Source organism: Pongo pygmaeus, chromosome 1 (genome assembly GCF_028885625.2).
Source record: "Pongo pygmaeus isolate AG05252 chromosome 1, NHGRI_mPonPyg2-v2.0_pri, whole genome shotgun sequence".
Lineage (NCBI taxonomy): Eukaryota > Metazoa > Chordata > Mammalia > Primates > Hominidae > Pongo > Pongo pygmaeus.
The window spans coordinates 32,663,127-32,680,891 of NC_072373.2; the positions used below are offsets into that span (position 1 = coordinate 32,663,127).

Sequence of the window (17,765 nt, forward strand, 5' to 3'; positions counted from 1 at the left end):
CCTGGGTTAAGGCTCTTAACCATTCTGAGCCTGATTTTCTTTACCTGTAAAGTAACCAAGCTGGACTCATAATCCCTATGGTCTTTCCCAGCCGGTAATTCCCCATTGCCCAGACTTTATGTGCTGCCATAGATTAGTGGCCATTCAATGTAACAAGAGCAAAGCCTTGTGAAGAAATTGAGTTCTTGGGATATCTGATCAAAAGAGCTCCTAGGTGAATGAGCTTGTGCTTGGGATAGTAATAAAATCAACAGCATTATTGACTGAACTGCTAGAGTAGAGGGATGTGGAAGAAGTGTCTTAAAGGAAGAGAAATGGAGTATGAGCAATTTCTCTCTCCCCTTCTTTCTGGTAAACAATGTACGACTGAATTCTCTGGAGAGTCAGCAGAATCAGTTAACTTTCCCAAGTCTGTCTTCCTCACCCCCATGCAGAAAACATCATGGTAACTTTAAGGGGAACATCTTTTAGTTTTCCCTTTCATTACATGCAGCTAATGTATATGTGGCAGTATGGCAAGCAATTCATAATGTAACATACTTGCACTTCACTTTCTTTTCTGTATCCAGTATCTTCCACTCCTAGTCAGAGATGGAGGCCAAATGAATTACAATGCCTTTCTCTTGCATCTCTCTGTTCAGTTTTAAAAATTTGTAAAATAATTTTTAAAGATTTAAAAATAATATAGCTAACATTTATGGAAAGCTCACTAATTTTTTATTGTAGGATGACAATAAAATGTATTCTCCAAACGGGGGCACTATTGAGGGTGTAGGAAGGTGCTACTGTAAATTGTTATGCTAGGACACCTGGCAAAAGCCGAAATTTCCTCAGCCCATGGGATCATATAGTCCCCAAACTGGGGCCAGATATTGTGCTATATTGGTTTAACCTGCTTAATCCCCATAAGAATTCTATAAGATTGTTATTGTTATTCCCATTTAGTAGCTGAGGAAACTGAGATTAAGATGGGTGAAGCTGACTCCAGTCCAAAGCCTCATCCCTCATAATTGGAATCTGAACCCAAGGCATGTTCCAGAATGACTTGTAATCCCTTGCTCTAAAACCTTCTTCCAGGTCTGACAAACACACACCTCTAATTAATTTGCCTTGGTTGGGGGAAGGAGACTCTTATCAAACATAGTCATTTATAAAAAGAAATCTTAGAAGTGTGTCAGAGAGTTCAAACATCAAAAAAAGTATAACACTTTAAACCTGTTTATATGGATACCAGATGTTAATATCTTACTTTTTTTTTTTTACTAGTCCTTTGAAAATTCAGACAAAAGGATTAACACAAGCCATAGGAAAAGGGAGCTTTTAAATTTGTATTGAACATCCATATACGTCAGGAAAAAAATACATTGTGCTTTTTTTGATGTTTTATGATATATACATTTTTAGACTCAAATATATTATATGTTGAATGGGGTGGTTAGGATGGGTAATTTGATCATTTTACTGGTATCAAAGCATGGATTGCTTATTCTGGAATCTGTCATGTTTGTTCCACTTCCCCCTCCTTCTCTGTTTCCACTACCCCCCCACCCCCACCTTCCTCTCAGAGTTAAGCTACCCTTTATTTTGGACAACACTATCACACACATGATTGAGTCAACAATTTATGGCTTTTAAAAATAGGGATTTTGTCCTCTCTTAGGTTTATTGTTTATCATAATCATCTTTCAAGTGAAAAGGCTAATTTACTCTTTCTATAGGAATATTTTAAGCTTGATTATCATAATATTACAGCTGCCTCAAAAGGTCTAAAACGGGACATTGACCTTGAATGTTTTCTGCATTTAGCTCATGGTGCTTAACATTCAGGAAAGAATATAACTGCAACTCATTTATTAATGTATAATCTCAAAACATTAACTATTGCTCTGTAAATACATGCCATGCAGATTATAGAATGCTTGTAGGATACTATAAAATGCATTTGGTATCTTACCAGGGTAAGTATGATGGAAATACAACCTAACTAAAATCAGTTTTCCCATTGGAGCTACTGTAGTTTATAATTTAATTTTTACTGACATTTCGCCATGTGTATTATTAGTTTGACAAAACGAAGGTGAAATAATCCTGAATTAATTAAACAGAAACTGAATTGCCTCTATTAGTTTCTCTGTCTTTCTCTGATTCTTTTTTTTTCCCCTCCAACTTTCACAAACAGTGGGAAAAGAATTTAGTGTGTTATGGAGGTGAGACAGTTGCTCCCCAGAGAATGGGCTTTTTTTTTATATATATATAGACTCCATAATTTGGGAATGGGATGGATTTATAGGACAAGAGGTTTGTCAAAAGGAAAGGTTTTTATTAGTGCTTCTGTGGAAGCGATCACTTTCAGTAGAAATGATTGCTTCTTGCCAATCGAGACAATAATTTAAATATCAAAGCCTGTGCCCTAGAAATGAAAGGCAACAGAAAATGAGGAATGATGAATTGATAGAGGGCTGGTGGTAATAAAGTGTAAAGTAGTCATCCTGACTTCGAAAGAAGTCTGCGTGTTCTCAGTGGGAAAGGTGTGTTCTTAAGCAGGTTTATAGCACAAAAGAAACCCCAATTCTCAGATGAGGAAATGAGGGACAGGTAAGTGAGGCAACCTACCCATGGCCACACAGCTCATAAGGAGTAGAAGGGAGCCTGGTGCCTTGCCTGTCATTTTAGGTTCTTTTCCCAAGGTTGTCTTTTGGAGTTAAAGATAGTAGTTTGTAATTGTCTTGATTTGCTTTTTGTAGGATGGTGTATTATACTATATATGATACATTTAAAACAGCAGGGAAAATAGTTCAAAAAGTTAAACAGCTTTTCAAAGATTTTATAATCCTGAGGAAAGATTACTAGGCAATTTGAAAATCTAAATTTGTGATGCCTTGTTTAGTTTTACATATTTAGTAAATGATGAATGTGTAATATGAAATAAAAACCTGCTTCAAAAATGACAGTGATAAACTTAAACATTTTAATGCAGGTTAGTCCTGTTAATTTTCAGAAAAGAAAGGTAGGAGCTAAAAATAGCTATTAATATGCAATAACAGCAAGACTAAGCATTTCTCATCACCTTCTAGCAACATAAGAATTCCTAGTTAGAATGTTGCAGGAAATGATTCTGACTTAAATGTAGTAAAATGTCTGGTGTACATGACTATAGGAATCTTCCTGTTGTTTCCACTTGAGCTTTGCTTGTTTTCGTTCTGTTCTTTGAAATAGAAATGAAGTATATTCTCTGCTTGGTGACTGTGCATTAGTTGGGGACTGAGAATGAATTTGTTTGGATATTTATGACTGCATTGTTTAAGGAAGAAGAGATTGAAACTATGCATACACTAAAAGCCTGATGCATAATAGACTGATATTAATTAATTTATTAATATTCTTTGTGAAACAATTGTGAGAGATCCTTTTGTTTGGTTCAGTTTTTCTTGATTTGGGTAGACTCCTTGTGGTAAGATTGTGAAGTGTATAGACTGGGAATATATGTGTATCCTAGGCTGTTTATCTGTTTGTTTGTTTGTTTTTTCCAGATTTTTTTGTAATTGAGATTCTTGAAGGTTTAAGCTCAGTATTACTCATGATGCATTTATTTCCCATGATTATCCATTGTTTTCTCCTGCAAGGTGAAAAAAATCTGGGACCAGGGAAGTTTCTTGAGATGACTGAACTGTGTATTTGTAAAATATTCTGGAAGCTGTCTCACAAGTTTAGTGAAGAGGATTTTTTTTAAATTTTAAATGGTTAAACTGGATTCAAGACAGTAAGTACAGTCTTTAGGTCCTTGACTTGTACAGGTGATACTTTGATCCCAAGGGGAAAATATCCAAGTCTACACAGCTAGTACACGTCTGGTTACTCAGAAAGCAGCGAGCTCAGTGAACACTGCACCTTACGTAGATGAAATATGGTTAGTGAAAAATCAGTGGGGATGACACTATGTATGTTTGTACATGTATCTCTGTGAGCACAGAAAAATGACTTACGCATAAGTATGAGTCTAAATATCTTTAAAAATATACACCAGTGAAGTCAAATGAATCATAATGAGGGCAAATATGTACCCAAAGGGAAATAAGAAAATTATGGGAAATTAAAGATCACTTGTACGAAATTTGGTGACTTGAGGTCCACCGGTAAATACAGTACAAATCTTGTCTTTAAAAAGCCATTTCAGAGGAGTAATAAAGAGGTTCTGTCACAGCATAATGCAAAGAAACTGAACACAGTACAGGATTCTGCACAGGTGCAAAATCGGAATGCGTTCTTTGAGTACATTAAGATGCATTGAGTACATTAAATAATTTACATTTTTTAAAGAAATATCCATAGCCAAACCAAGAAGGAAAGTTTCTCTTTTTTTTTTTTTGGTATATCTTTTTTAAAGTATGTGCAATTGAATCTATTAATTACCCTGAGAATTTTAGTTTATTCAGAAATCGAGATAGTAATCATATGAATCAAAGGATGTTTTTCTGTCTTTGTAATGCAGTATTAGCTTCCATATTTCTTTGAGTGTATTTTAGAAAAATCATGTTTCTTTTGCAAAATGCCTGTTTTATTTTTTAATTGTAAAATGATTACATGTCTTATTTTAGATTGAATAGACAATTTTTTTTTTCTCTCAGTGTCTGCAGAATGCTTGGATTTTCTTCTACATCTCAAAGCTCTTTTAATTCACTGCTCACAACCAAATTTACATCTTAATTGCAGAGTTCACATTTAACAATATAGACAGCATAATGCTACTGGTAATTAAGCTTTTACTACCTGCTTTTATACAGTATTCTGAGGCACAGTTTTTGCTATGTGAGTTCTGATCTAGAAACTTTGTATGCATTTAGAACACAAATAAAAGGAATCAGGCCTATATCTTAGATATAGCTAAATACAAGGCAGTGAAATTGCTTTCTTCTGTGGGGGGACCAAATCATGTCTGTCATTTTTATATTCTGAATTTTAATGTGGCTGCTCTATTTTAGTGTTTTGTTTTTTTAAAGACCTAGAAAATTTGAGAGGGTTGAGGGAGTTGAGTCCTAATTTAGTGAATTTAACACACGATGAATATCTGAACTAATTTATTTTGATCTCAAAGATTATACTATTTCTATCATGTAGGACTTAAGATGTAAAAGGTTGATAAGCAGTAGAGCTAGATTATATCAAAATTGTGGGTTTTTCACTCTCCATAAGGTAGCAGTTATCTCTTTGCCATAAATAGCTGGTATCTATTCCAATGTACATTTGCTAGTATAAAAAAAATCCTGTAGATTAAAATAGGACCTAAGCAAACTCTTTGTTATATGGAAATTAAAGACACGGTATACACAATTGAAGGTGGAAAAAACACACTTGTCCTCTTATATTCTCCTTTTATTTTTATTTTTTTTGAACACTTTTGATTGAGAATTCTTAGTTTTGTAAATTATTATCTGTTTGAAACTAGTTCTTATAGTGACCAGACTGTGTGATGGTTTATAAAATGTTTCTGGGTTGATTTTTTTAAAGCATATAGGATGCCTTATGTATAGAAACAAATATGTACACTGTGTTTTATTTGAAAGCAGGATGTTTTGGGTAAAATCATATATAAAATTATATGCCTCCTAGTTTGGAAGCTTGTATTGAAATATATACATATAATTAAGAATACTTGTAGTGCACTGTTTAGTAATGCTCTCCCTACAAAAAAAATGCTGTCTTTATTTTGTCAAAATGCATTGAGAGAGATTTAATTCGCTATTTACCCCCACAGCCTTCAGTCTCCCCACCCCTAAAACTGAAGAAGCCAATTTGTCCTGCCGTTGTTTACCTTTGTTTTGAAAAGCTATGCGTTGTATCTATATGTAAAGAGACAGTCTCAGGTATAGAAAGGTTTACACATATAATTTACTTAGGCATTCTCTCAAATTGTATCGTCACTATTTCCTCTTCTGTAGTTGTGTAAAACTGCATTCCACCTCAGAGATGACGATCCCAGTTCACATGCTCAAACAATTTAGAAGAATGCCTTTATTATTATTATTTTTAATGCCCAGCATACATCAGGAAAACAGGAAAAGACATGATTAGGAATACATGAGAAAGTACAGCACCAGATAAGCAGCGGCCCCCGCTGTAATAAAAACACAGACAACGGCAGGACAAACTTAATTCTCTACCTTCCGCAGAATCCTTTCCCAAATTAACTGAGAGTCTGCGTGAGTTCTCCTTTTCAAGGCAAAAGAGATCTTAGGTTAGAAATAAAAGGCAAAGCCCTCCAGTGCTTAGAGAGTTAAGTTAGTTATGTTTCTTTTGTAGCTTCTCAGAAGAAAAAAAAAGAGTGAAAGAAGGGAGAAAAAAAATCAAACCCGAGAGTGTGTATTGGGAGCGTTTCAATCGCTCCCTTCTCCGCTCCCTTTTTCTCTGCCCACTCTCAGTTTCCAGCCCCCTTCGGCTCTCTGCACCCTGCCTACCTGCCTGGCTCCTCTCGCTCCGTGCAGCCTCCCGTCGCCTCCCTCCTGATTGGGCAGAGGCCCCCCAATCGGCTGCGCGGCTGGGCCGGTGGGACTGCATATGTAAAGCCCTACTTCATATTAATAAGCTCCAATCGGGGCTTTAAGTCCTTGATTAGGAGAGTGTGAGAGCTTTGGTCCCAACTGGCTGTGCCTATAGGCTTGTCACTAGGAGAACATTTGTGTTAATTGCACTGTGCTCTGTCAAGGAAACTTTGATTTATAGCTGGGGTGCACAAATAATGGTTGCCGGTCGCACATGGATTCGGTAGAACTTTGCCTTCCTGAATCTTTTTCCCTGCACTACGAGGAAGAGTAGGTACCTTTTTTCTTTCCTTTTTAAACTCGTCGTGGGGGTGCGGGGGGTGGGGGCGGACAGACTATATCTTTACACGCTGATTCAGGTAATGCTCTGGGTATTTTGTGTGCACGAGTGCTTGTTTGTGTCTGTCTTGTGCCTTTTGTGTTGAGGGTGATCTCCTAATTCAGTAAGTCGAGAATTGTTCTCTGACTACAATGTTACCTTTGAGGCAAAGCTCAGTGACTGTCAGTAAAACAGCTGTGTGACAGTCACTTCTTATTCAGGTGCTAAGAATAGGCACTTGGCACAAATGCTTAGTGAACTGTTAAAATGCATCTTTTACTAGGACCCATTTTCCCAAGGAAAGATGTTTTAAAATACAATATTCAAAATGATTTATACTATTGAGTGCCTCTTATGTATTTGCAGTTTGACAGATATTTTCAGCTCCTTGTCATTTCTTACCGCGCAGAGTTAGAGGCAAAATTGCACATTTACTAATTCTCCTTCAGAGAACAATTTAAAAACTAGCCCTATGCAATTCTGAGCTAGAATAATGTTATTTGCATGGTTAGCGTTAAGTCAGCACTTAACTGACAAATCAGTCCATTAAGTAACATGAGATTTTCACACATTATAAATATTTAAGGGGGGAAAAAAACTAAAGAAACAGTAGTGACTTTAAAATTTTCCCCTTAAATACTGCTCAGAGTGTGGATTTGTCTCGTTTATTGTGTCCAGAAAATACAGAAAAGTACTTTAGTTCTTACATGCAGTTTAATTAGTATTTATGAATATCTTTATGCACATGGAAATATATATTTAGATTACTAAGGGGGGGAATGAGTAGGGGGTACGAGAAGTAAATTAGGCATTTTTGTGTAAATGAGTAGGTCATAAACTTAATTTCAACCTACTGTTAAGATAAAATATTAGTATATCACGAGAGCTGTCACTGGTTTATCTCCCTTTCTGTTGAGTCAGTTATATTGCTTTGCTTTCACATTACAGTAATACCAACTGTTATAATTCTGAAAAGAGTGCCCTTGGCAAACATTTCTCTCCATAGATTGTGAAGAAAATATCAAACTCTAGAAGATGAGGTAGTGCATTATAGGTAGATGTCCACTAGCTGTCCTTAGTGACTGCATATTGCATTGCTTTGTAATTAAATAAGAGATGAAAAGTGACTTGCGATCTCAGTGGCTGCTCCTGTATGTTTGAGCGTGAGTGTGAGTGTGTGTGTGTGTATGCACACTCACAAATGCACATCCACCCACATCCATGCTCACACAGGGAATATTAGCCAAGAGATGGATTTAGGAGGAACTGAAAGATTACAAGGCTGTGCTTGCATCAGTTTGAAACACTCAAGGGAAGAAACAACTTTAAGATGTGTAAAAATAAAAATGAAAAATAAACAAAGGTAGGACTGCCCACTCAAGTGTAGTTTGAAGGTTAGTGTACTTCGGGCTGTAGAATTGGAGAGTTTAAGATGTCTTCGTGTCAGGAAGAATGTCTTATCCAAGCACCCTCAGATTCTGAACTTTCTCTTGTAAATAAATAAAGAAAACAAACTTTAAAAATCCCCCAGAGGCTTCTTTTTGAAGTAGTTTCCTTGAATTTAACTTCTTATAGCTAATTTGAATAATTCGTTTAGATAAGCCTCTTAAAGCAGATGCATTTAAATGAAGTCAAGGCACATGTCCTTTTGGCTTTGGCGCAAGATTCAAACTAGCTTTCTTTTGGGCTCAATTAAAAGTCATCTTTAAAAAATACAGATTTATTGTCTGGATGCAGGTCTGATGGTTACGTGGTTCACTGGACAGACAGAAAGATCTAACGCTAAGCAACGCATCTGCCTCTCTGTCTCAAATAATAAACCACAGAATTTATACATGCTATTAATATTCATAGTAATTGTACCGGGTTAAACCCCATCACGTGTGTGTATACACAGAAATGAAACCAGAGTTATACAGTTATAGAGGAAAATATTGGACAGTTTCTGCTTTGGAGGCTGTTAAAAAGATTCATACAATTTATTGACCACCATTAAGAGAGCTTAAAATGTTAACCTCTAACTATGTATTTTTTTATTTTAGGAAATGTGCCAGCACATTAAAGAACATAATACTTGAAAGCTTGTTTCACATTTAATAGCAGTAATAGCTGATAGCATAAATAGATGAAAATAATATATCTGCTCATTTTGACATATGTGTCAGTCTAATCATTCTAAATGAGTGTGCTCATCACATGAATCCCTTTCAACCTCTGATTAAAATGTAACATTGACTACAGGATTATAGAGCAGACTTAATTTTACTGACTGTTTTAACAGTTGTCACAGCTGTTGGAAGAAGGAAAGGCAACTGAAACACTCCAAAACAGACAAGGCGAGGAGGGAACAGTTTAGTAAATTTCAGCCTGATCACTGAAGTCCAGACATTGAAAATTTAAGTTTCATGTTTTAAGATTCGTGTTTGGAGCTACACAAGTTTTATTTTATATGTTTCACTCTTTCTGTTTCAGGGGTTTCGTGTTTTTTCTTTTTCTCATCTCTTCTTTTTAAAATCTATACTAATTAAAAAACAAGACAATCCCAAAGTAATTCCATAATGTCAAATTATAGGTGATAAAATAGGCAGAAAGGAAAAATGTATACAGTAACAGTAACAACAACAAAAAAGCTGAAATCAGAGGGGATGCCTTTTTTTTAGGGAATGATAAGAGCTTGGCCAAGTCACTTTAGATGTGATATTATTTGAGAACTCTGAACAGACACTTTAAGTTTATTTTTTCAAGTAAGAATACTTAAACTCTAGACATGGAGCTCACATGACTTTTCTTCATGTTTTGTTTTTTATTTTTTTCCCTACAAATCTTGAAAACACCTGCAGCCTTAAAGGTATGTGGTGTTGGTGGGGTTTTCAGATGATTTCTCTGTAAACTGCTCGAAGTGACAACCAGCTGCAATTAGTTGTGAGCGTTCTTGAGCTGTAGTCTTGTAACCTTGCCCATTACATTACTAAAGTGAGCAGATTAATTCTATTTTCCTAAAAATTAAATAGTCATTGTACATGTTCCAAACTATATATAGTTGAAATGGCCAGATGACTAGTATTATGTAACATATGATTTTTCTCCTAGAAGTAAACAACAAAAAAAAACTGTTCCTGAGTTAATGAAATATATGTTGAATGGGAGTGGTGGATAAATGATGGGTACCCCATGTTCCACTAGCCCTTTGTGTCAGGGTATTTGTGTATTACCCTATACACATTTGGTGGTAAGTTTAAAAATCCCTTTTTTATAGAAAGGACTAAAAAACAGCTTTCATTTCCTGGGCAGAGCTAAGGGTGATGGTGTTGGCTATTTCTTCTTACAGTGATGGTTTCTCATCTTAATGTGTTTATGGCACTGCTGCTTTATTTACTGAGCCTAGTGTGTTGCAGCGGTAATTAACCCATGTTATTAGCAAAGCCCTTGTGGATATCCATTAATTCTCTTGCATGGATGATCATTTTTCTAGTGTTTTCCCCAAATAAGGTATCATTGTTCTGTTGTTTTTTTTTTTTTTCCTAAATTGACGGCCTTTGATATATTTCTTTGATTTAATCTGACCTGTAATATATATTGGCCATTTAATAAAGAATAAGAATTAATTCAGCTTTTAAAAATGCTAATAGAAGCAGGAGGAAAGATTTTTTTGTTGTTGTTCTTTTTAAAGTGAAAAAAGAAAAGAAAAGAAGATTTAAAAATAATGCAGGAAATCAGTTTTAACTGTAATTTTTTCAGATCTTACAATTTATAATAATTTATATCTTTGAGGTATTTTAATCAGTTTTTTTCTTACTTAGTTAATAACACTTTAGGCATTTTTGTAAAATATTGAGCCAGCAGAAAAATACTTGTGCTTCCTGGCTGAGAAAAGATAAGGACCATCTCATTAGCCGGGCCATACTTTTGCAATTAATTTTAGATACCTGGTGCTATTCATCAAAGAGGGAAGCTAACTTCTCTATGATTCTATTTAACAATACTTTCACAATACCTCACTCCTGCAAGAATTACAGACAAAGAAGAAACCATTCTTTTGGAAGGTAGGCATAATGCCCAATCTCAAGTCTGTATCACTTACTAAAAATTCCTCAACATTTGTTTTAGCTCAATGGCTAAACAAAATATTTCTTTGTCTTACTTGTAAAGTGATGTTAAGCACTGAAGGTTTTGCTTTATATTATTTTATAAAATAAATTATATGCTGATGAGATATACTTTTTCATAAATGGCAATTAATAGCAATGATTTCTATTAAACCAATTAATATCAAATAAACTTTTTAGCATCACCTATCCAGCTTTTAGAAATAAGAGGAGAGGATCTGAGGGATCTCAGTAGAACTTTAGAGTCATTGCAGCACATAAGCTTTGCTCTGAATTTTGCTTCATAGCAAATTCATGGAAGAGAGAAACAATACAATGTTGATCTGTTATAAGTGCGTATGAGCTCCGGCCCTAGCCAGCTCTCTGGAGAAAATCTTTGATTACACTGGCCCAGTTTGTTCAGTTTTTATCTCTTTTACATCCACTGGCATTGTGTTAAATTGTCATTGTCCTAAAGCACAAGAGATAGAAATGAATTGCAGTTCTCTACATTCTCTGACAGTGAAATATTTAGCCTCTCTTTCTCCAATCATACTTATGTGTATATTTGATAGTGCAAGGATGACACCAAGCATCTCTGCTGCCTGACAATCTTTCCATTGCATTTTGTATGTTTTTGTCATTGATTTTTTTGATAGCCATGTATATGTGGATATACATGATCTATACTATTATTAATAAATAAATACACACATGGTACTTTAAAACTCAAAGCAGTCGATAGGATACACGGGAGTATATTTGTGTGCATGTATAGTATGCATGTGAAATATGCATGTATGTGGGAAGAGGTAATGTATATGTAGATTATAGGTATGCTACTAAAAGTATTCATGGACATTTATATAATAAAGTAGAACTCAAGTATTATTCTAATCAGTTAGTTGCCAGTTAAATTTGCCAGGCATGATTTTAACCTGGAATTGATATTTCAGGTATTTACAGATCTGATTTTAAACTGAGTTTATTTAACTCCTGTGTATTAGACAGGTAACAGGTAACCTAGTAAGTCAATTTGTTTCTGATTTTAGAATTTTCACATTATTGTCATTCATGTATTCAGTATCTAGAAATCATAAATAATTTCTAAAATAGGAAAGAAACTACTGATATTAAATGTATAATTTAATGGTTTGGGCCCATATCCAGGAAACAATTTTGAATTAGCTCTTGGCTACATTCTTTTCTTACACAATTGGGCCTGACAAATATATCTTAATGTAAAGCATGATAGCTTTCAAACAAATGCAAAATATGAATTTCACTTATCTGCACTACATAAACATATCATTTGCTCTTTTTCTAAAAGCAAAGATATAAAATTAATAAGTATTATATTTCTATAAAGTACATTATAGATTTCAGAATTATTTAATTTTATTCTAAGAAGTAAGTTTAGAAGTCTGTGAATTTACTTAGTAAATGACTGTTGAGAGAAAGCACTTATGCAATTGCTTTTTCTATTCTAATTCTTGTTCTAATTCATATTCTTTTTAAAATTCCTAGATTCATTGCCTACCTTTATTTATTTGCAAAACATTTTAACAAATTTACTGCTATTGTGTTTTTAAAAAAATTCTGCTAACCGCTTCTTTATGCCAATCTATCAGATCAAAGTTAGCTCCTTTATTATCTGAGGGTGGGAAATGACAGCCTTCTGAAGGATTTACCTGGCCTTTTATTCTTGTTTCAAGTTCATTTTTAGACTTGTACTTTGTAAGGTCTAGGAAAGCTTAGCTAATAAAATAATTTCCATTAAGAGTTTTAGCACACACATCTCTCCACTCTACTTTTTCTTTCCAGAAGTGACACATGTTTCTTGTTCTATGATTTGGACAATATTTCTCAGTATTTTCCAAATGTGTTTTCTAATCAATTATCCAGGATTTTCCAAATGTATCTTCCAATCAATTATCCAAAACTATTGAATTGAGAGAGTTTAGATTTATTGAGTGTTGTATATATGTGTATATACACAAATTTCCCCTTAGAATGTTTAAAAATAATTTTAAATGTTTGAGGGAAACTTGCTTTTGATGTTTTGATTTCTTCAAATGATATGTCATTTTAATTTATGACAATGCATGTATACTTGGAAGGTAACTTACTAAGGAAAAACAATGAAAGAACTAACAATTAGAAATACAACCTATGGCTATATGGAATTCTTTCAAACAATATAGAAAAGGAAAACACTTGGTTTTGGCATTTAAAAAATTTTAAATACTTATTAAATTGCCAAAACTTACAGGGAGCCTACTTCAGATTAGATTAAATTCTAAAAGAATAACTGAAAAGTACATTTATATTTTAATTATAAAAAATAGTCTTGTCACATATATTCCTCTGTGACTTCTCATTTTTCTTTGAGTGAAGCAAAATTTCATATACACTTTTCATCATTTTGGTTGGAAGTACACATTATGTGTAATATGCTTTGGCAGGACTTACCTAACCAAAGAAAACAAATTAATATTGGGCATACTGAGGGCTGTCAGGCATATCACAGGCATGTCAATTTAACTTTGCTTCATTATACACCTTTTCTGCAAACAGTTGGCTAAGATGGTACTAAATAAAAGGGAATCTACCAATAAATTCTCATATCAGATTGATGGCTAGTTTAAATGTAATGAAAAAACAGCTTGCTTGCTTACTTATCTTTAAAAATGAACTGTAGGAATACAGATAGCATAGATAAAAATGTTTCCAAGAAAAAAATAACTTAGGTTCATTGAAATTTTTCTACCACCTTGAAAGTAAAATAGGTTTAGAAAGACAAAAGTCTCTGAAGTGGTGAACCTCAGTTGCTCTTATTTGTGAAGTAAATAAAAACTTAAAGAAGTGGAGAATCCAAAGGAACATGGACAATCCACCTTTATCAGGGGACACCTCTTTTTGTTGCACTTTGCATACGTTTTCTGGAAAACAAAAAAATCTTACGCTTTCTTTTTGTATGGCATATTCAATATGCAAAAACAAAAGAAAATTAAAACATAAATTAAGAACTTATGTACAGAAAATAGGCAGAAGCACACTAAATTCTTTTTTTTCCATGATCAGAACAATACTTTTGTAAATGATAATTCCTTTTTCATCTACTCTAGAAAGATTTTACTCATTTTTCATGGCTTTTGAGAATTTGAACAAAGGACTCATTAAAGAAATATATATTTTTTCATACTCACAATGTGAGTTAAAATATCTTAAAAGGATACTTTTCAAGGCAGTTATTGTGTAACAATATAAGAACTTATGTTGCTTTGAAAATAATAGTAAATGCATATTAGTTATATATCCAGAACTGCATCCAAAACTAACCAAAATAACAGGTCATATAAAAAATTATAGACTGAGGTACTCATTAAAGAGAAAAAAAAACAAACTGTGAGGTTGTTCAATTGATTGCCCTTTGCCCTCCATAATTCCAAATTATCCTAGTACATTAACTTCTCCGAAAATGTAAGATAGGCATGTTAAATTGTATTCATTTTCCCATAAATAAAAGAATATTCTGACAATTTTTAATTTCTTTTCAGCCATTAATCATTCAAACAGATCAGATATTTTGAGGAGGAATATCATACCTGTAACCAACTGTTCATGACCAAAGAAAGGGAAAGATGTATATGGTTGGTGAGAACCATGTCTTTTTCCTATGAGAAAGTGACTGTATACAGTTGGTGCTGGGTCCTATGAAATGACGGAAACATCCCTTTTATCCATAGACTTGAATGAGACCTGCCTCATCAGTCATGGGATCATAGTGTCACAGATGGAAAAGCAGTCATCAGCTGAATTGTACTGAACTACACACTTGGCTAATTCATCTTATTGCTCTACACATCTAAAGGAAGGCTCATTCTGTTCTTGGAGTCTAGAGAGCATCAGGAGTTGGGCTCAGGTGGGAGCATGTGGCCGCCTTTTTCTGTTCTCTCTTAGTCATTCAGCAAAGGGAGGTGAGGAACAAATGGACAATTTATGCACAGAAGCTCAGGCAGAGATTCTTTCCTAGGCTCAGGAATTTGTTGTTACTCAGTCATTCAAGTAGATTTCCGATTTCTCTTATGCTCTAGAAATGTCATTGTTATCTTTCATGCTCCAAAGTACTACCCGTAAATGATTAGGTGTGTCTTTCAATTCGTATGAGCCATGACCTAGTTTAAGCATTTTTTAATAGATAGAAATGGAGAACAGATCATCTGTTTACATTAATGTGAATGATGATTCTTTTTTCATGCCTTTATATTGAACTATTCAGTTGGTTAAGTCTGAAGAATAAGACAAATAATAAGAGGTTAAAAACTCAAATTGTATTTTTTTATTTCTTTATTTTCTTATAGTGAACAAAACTTTAATGTCTAGAGCATTTATGAGGGTTTTAATGATTGGAAAATCTATCCTGAGAATGTGGTCACCATATGTGACAGCCTTGCTTTCTATCTTGTCTTCAGTTTCTGGGGTAAGTTCGGTGATATTGTCTATTGTCTTCCTTTGCTTATGTTATAGAACTTCTCTGCTGCCACATTGAGATAACCTGAAGTGTGGGGGGAATGCCTGCTCAGTTCTAAAACACTTTCCTAAACAGCTTCCCTTCCTCTATCCCAGCAGTATTTTCCTTTACAATTTCTGTTTCTATTCATCTGTTTTATTAAAGGGTCATTTACTTTGGTAAAAGGTAAGTGCATGATATTCACCCATATTTGCATACAGAGTACACTTCATTTTCCCTCTGAATTCCAAAGAGATTGCCTTTAACTTTTTATATTTGTTTTTCTTTTTGTTTCTGTTTGTAGTACATTCTAGTTGAGTGCTTTTATAGTGTTTTCTTGATTGTTGTCAGTTTGGGATACTGGAGGCTGACATTTTTGCTAAGTTAATGTCACAGCAGAAAAACCTATAGTAAACTGGAATCTGGCTATAGTGCATAGAAGATACAACTTATGTTTGATTGTGTGTAAATACAGTTAGTTGGGGGTTTATCAGATAGCTTGGCAGAAAGAGAGAGGAGCAGTACAAACTGTTTTCAGTTAACTGTGCTGTTCATACACCTGATAAGATTGAGAGAGCTTTTCGAAATGCTGATAGGCTTTGAATAAGAAAAGAATAATCACTTCTACTGGCACCAGCTTATCAGGAATGAAGTAAAATGCCAACACTTTTACATTAGCAAAAGTAAATGTTTTAGACACTCTGTGCCTTTTTTCATTCAAGTTAAATAGGAGAGGTGCTTTTGAGTGTGCTGTTATGAATAGAGGGATTTATTACCTTGATGAAATTACAGGTGAATATGTTGATAAAAGAAACTTCAGCATCAACAGCAGCTTCTTTGATAGGCAGGTGCATCTCTGCTGTGCATTCTCTGGAGAAATTAAGTATTCCTTTCTCCACTCCAATTCTATTAAACATCATTTCTGATGTTAGAAGATGCAGTTATTCCCTATGTCAATCCAGTCTCCCTCTTTTTTCAGCAGATGGGTTACAGGTATTTGAAACTTAGCTGACCAGACTTCTAAAATGCTAATGTGCTCTGGTTAAATAAGTTAGGGCATCTGTGAGTTGTGCTGAACGAGCAAACTCCTACAGGAGAAATCTTTTTTTTTTTTTTTCAAGAAAGGAATGAGATTAATTATAAAGTTAGGATTCTTTAATGAGAAGATAAATGTATTTGTCCAAGTAATAGTCCATCTTAAAGCACCTCCCTTTGAAAAAAGAGATATTGGTTTTTTTCTTCAATATAAACCATTAACTCTCCCAGTTCTGCCATTTTCTCTTCTTTGTAATTTGACGCCTACAAATAATTTAGCGTATTCAGATTTGATAAATGATAGTGCAAGAGCAGATTGATTGATTTTGGATTACTATTGATTACTCTCAATGAGATCACTGTGACACACTCGAATCAATAGTATTCGATTAAGCGAGGCACCACGGTTCTATACATTCAGCAGCAGTGGGGAATTCAGGAACAGAATGTTCACAAGCTGATAAATTGACAAAGCGTTCAGCTTTAAATAGCCCTTTGTTCAGCACTAGTTCCTTAAAATATATTTCATTGGAAAGTTCGTTTTTGCAACTCGGGACCTTTCTGTGGAAGAAAGGTCATCAGTTTAAGGTTTATTAAATTTTAACTAAAAACAACTGGGCTCAATTTAGGTGTAAAATAATTTAAGTACTTACTGCAGGCAACCTTCATGCTTTTGAGCTGTTGCTCAAAGGTTTCATTCTTTTATGAAGATGTCAATTGTAAACATAAAAATGCATCACTGGAAATGCAATGGTTTAAGATTCAACAGAAATAAAAATTCCTGCCCGAGGAAAGCACTATAATCAAAATAAGGTGGTCTTCACTTTCTTCAGAAGTGGGCAAGATTAGCAGCAGTGCTGGGAGGCAGCAGCAGGTAGCGCACCTTGATCAAGCGCACAGCTGCTTATATTTTTCTCCTTCTCATCTGAGGGTATTCATCGTGTCACCAATACTACATGCAAAACACTAAATATCATTTGATCTGAAAACCGCCACTACTGCTGATACACTGAAATCTTTTTGTCCTGAGTAAACTTACAAAGTCGCTGGAGAAAAAAAAAATTATCCATGTCTCAAATCCTTTAGTCAAGGACCTCAAGGTTAAGATTTTCTATCATAGTCCATTATTGTGCAGTCTTGGCACTTGGAATGAGGCATTTGCTCTTCCGTTATATAGCATTGCTAAGTGGCTTCACCAGAAGGGGACCATACAGTAAACACTCCATTGAATATGTAAATGTTCTTACATGCAAAAAACTTCATTTCACATGAAATGT

The 17,765-nt window shown here is 34.4% G+C and overlaps 1 protein-coding gene across 13 annotated transcripts in view; it reads left to right on the top strand.

The window, feature by feature from the left end:
- The window catches only part of ESRRG (estrogen related receptor gamma), a 592,692-nt gene that overhangs the window by 360,041 nt on the left and 214,886 nt on the right, over positions 1–17,765 (top strand). Inside the window, exons 1-3 of one of the 13 annotated variants that reach the window (XM_054442416.2) lie at positions 6,639–6,806; positions 14,690–14,865; positions 15,305–15,423. The exons of 10 other annotated variants lie outside the window; for them this stretch is intronic. Coding sequence is in view for 1 of the 3 variants with exons in the window: in XM_054442387.2 (XP_054298362.1) it covers positions 6,751–6,806 (56 nt within the window). In the remaining 2 variants the exon portion in view is untranslated. Of the gene's footprint in view, positions 1–6,343; positions 6,807–14,689; positions 14,866–15,304; positions 15,424–17,765 lie in introns of those variants that run through there. 2 more of the 13 variants (XM_054442446.2, XM_054442387.2) reach the window with 2 other exon arrangements.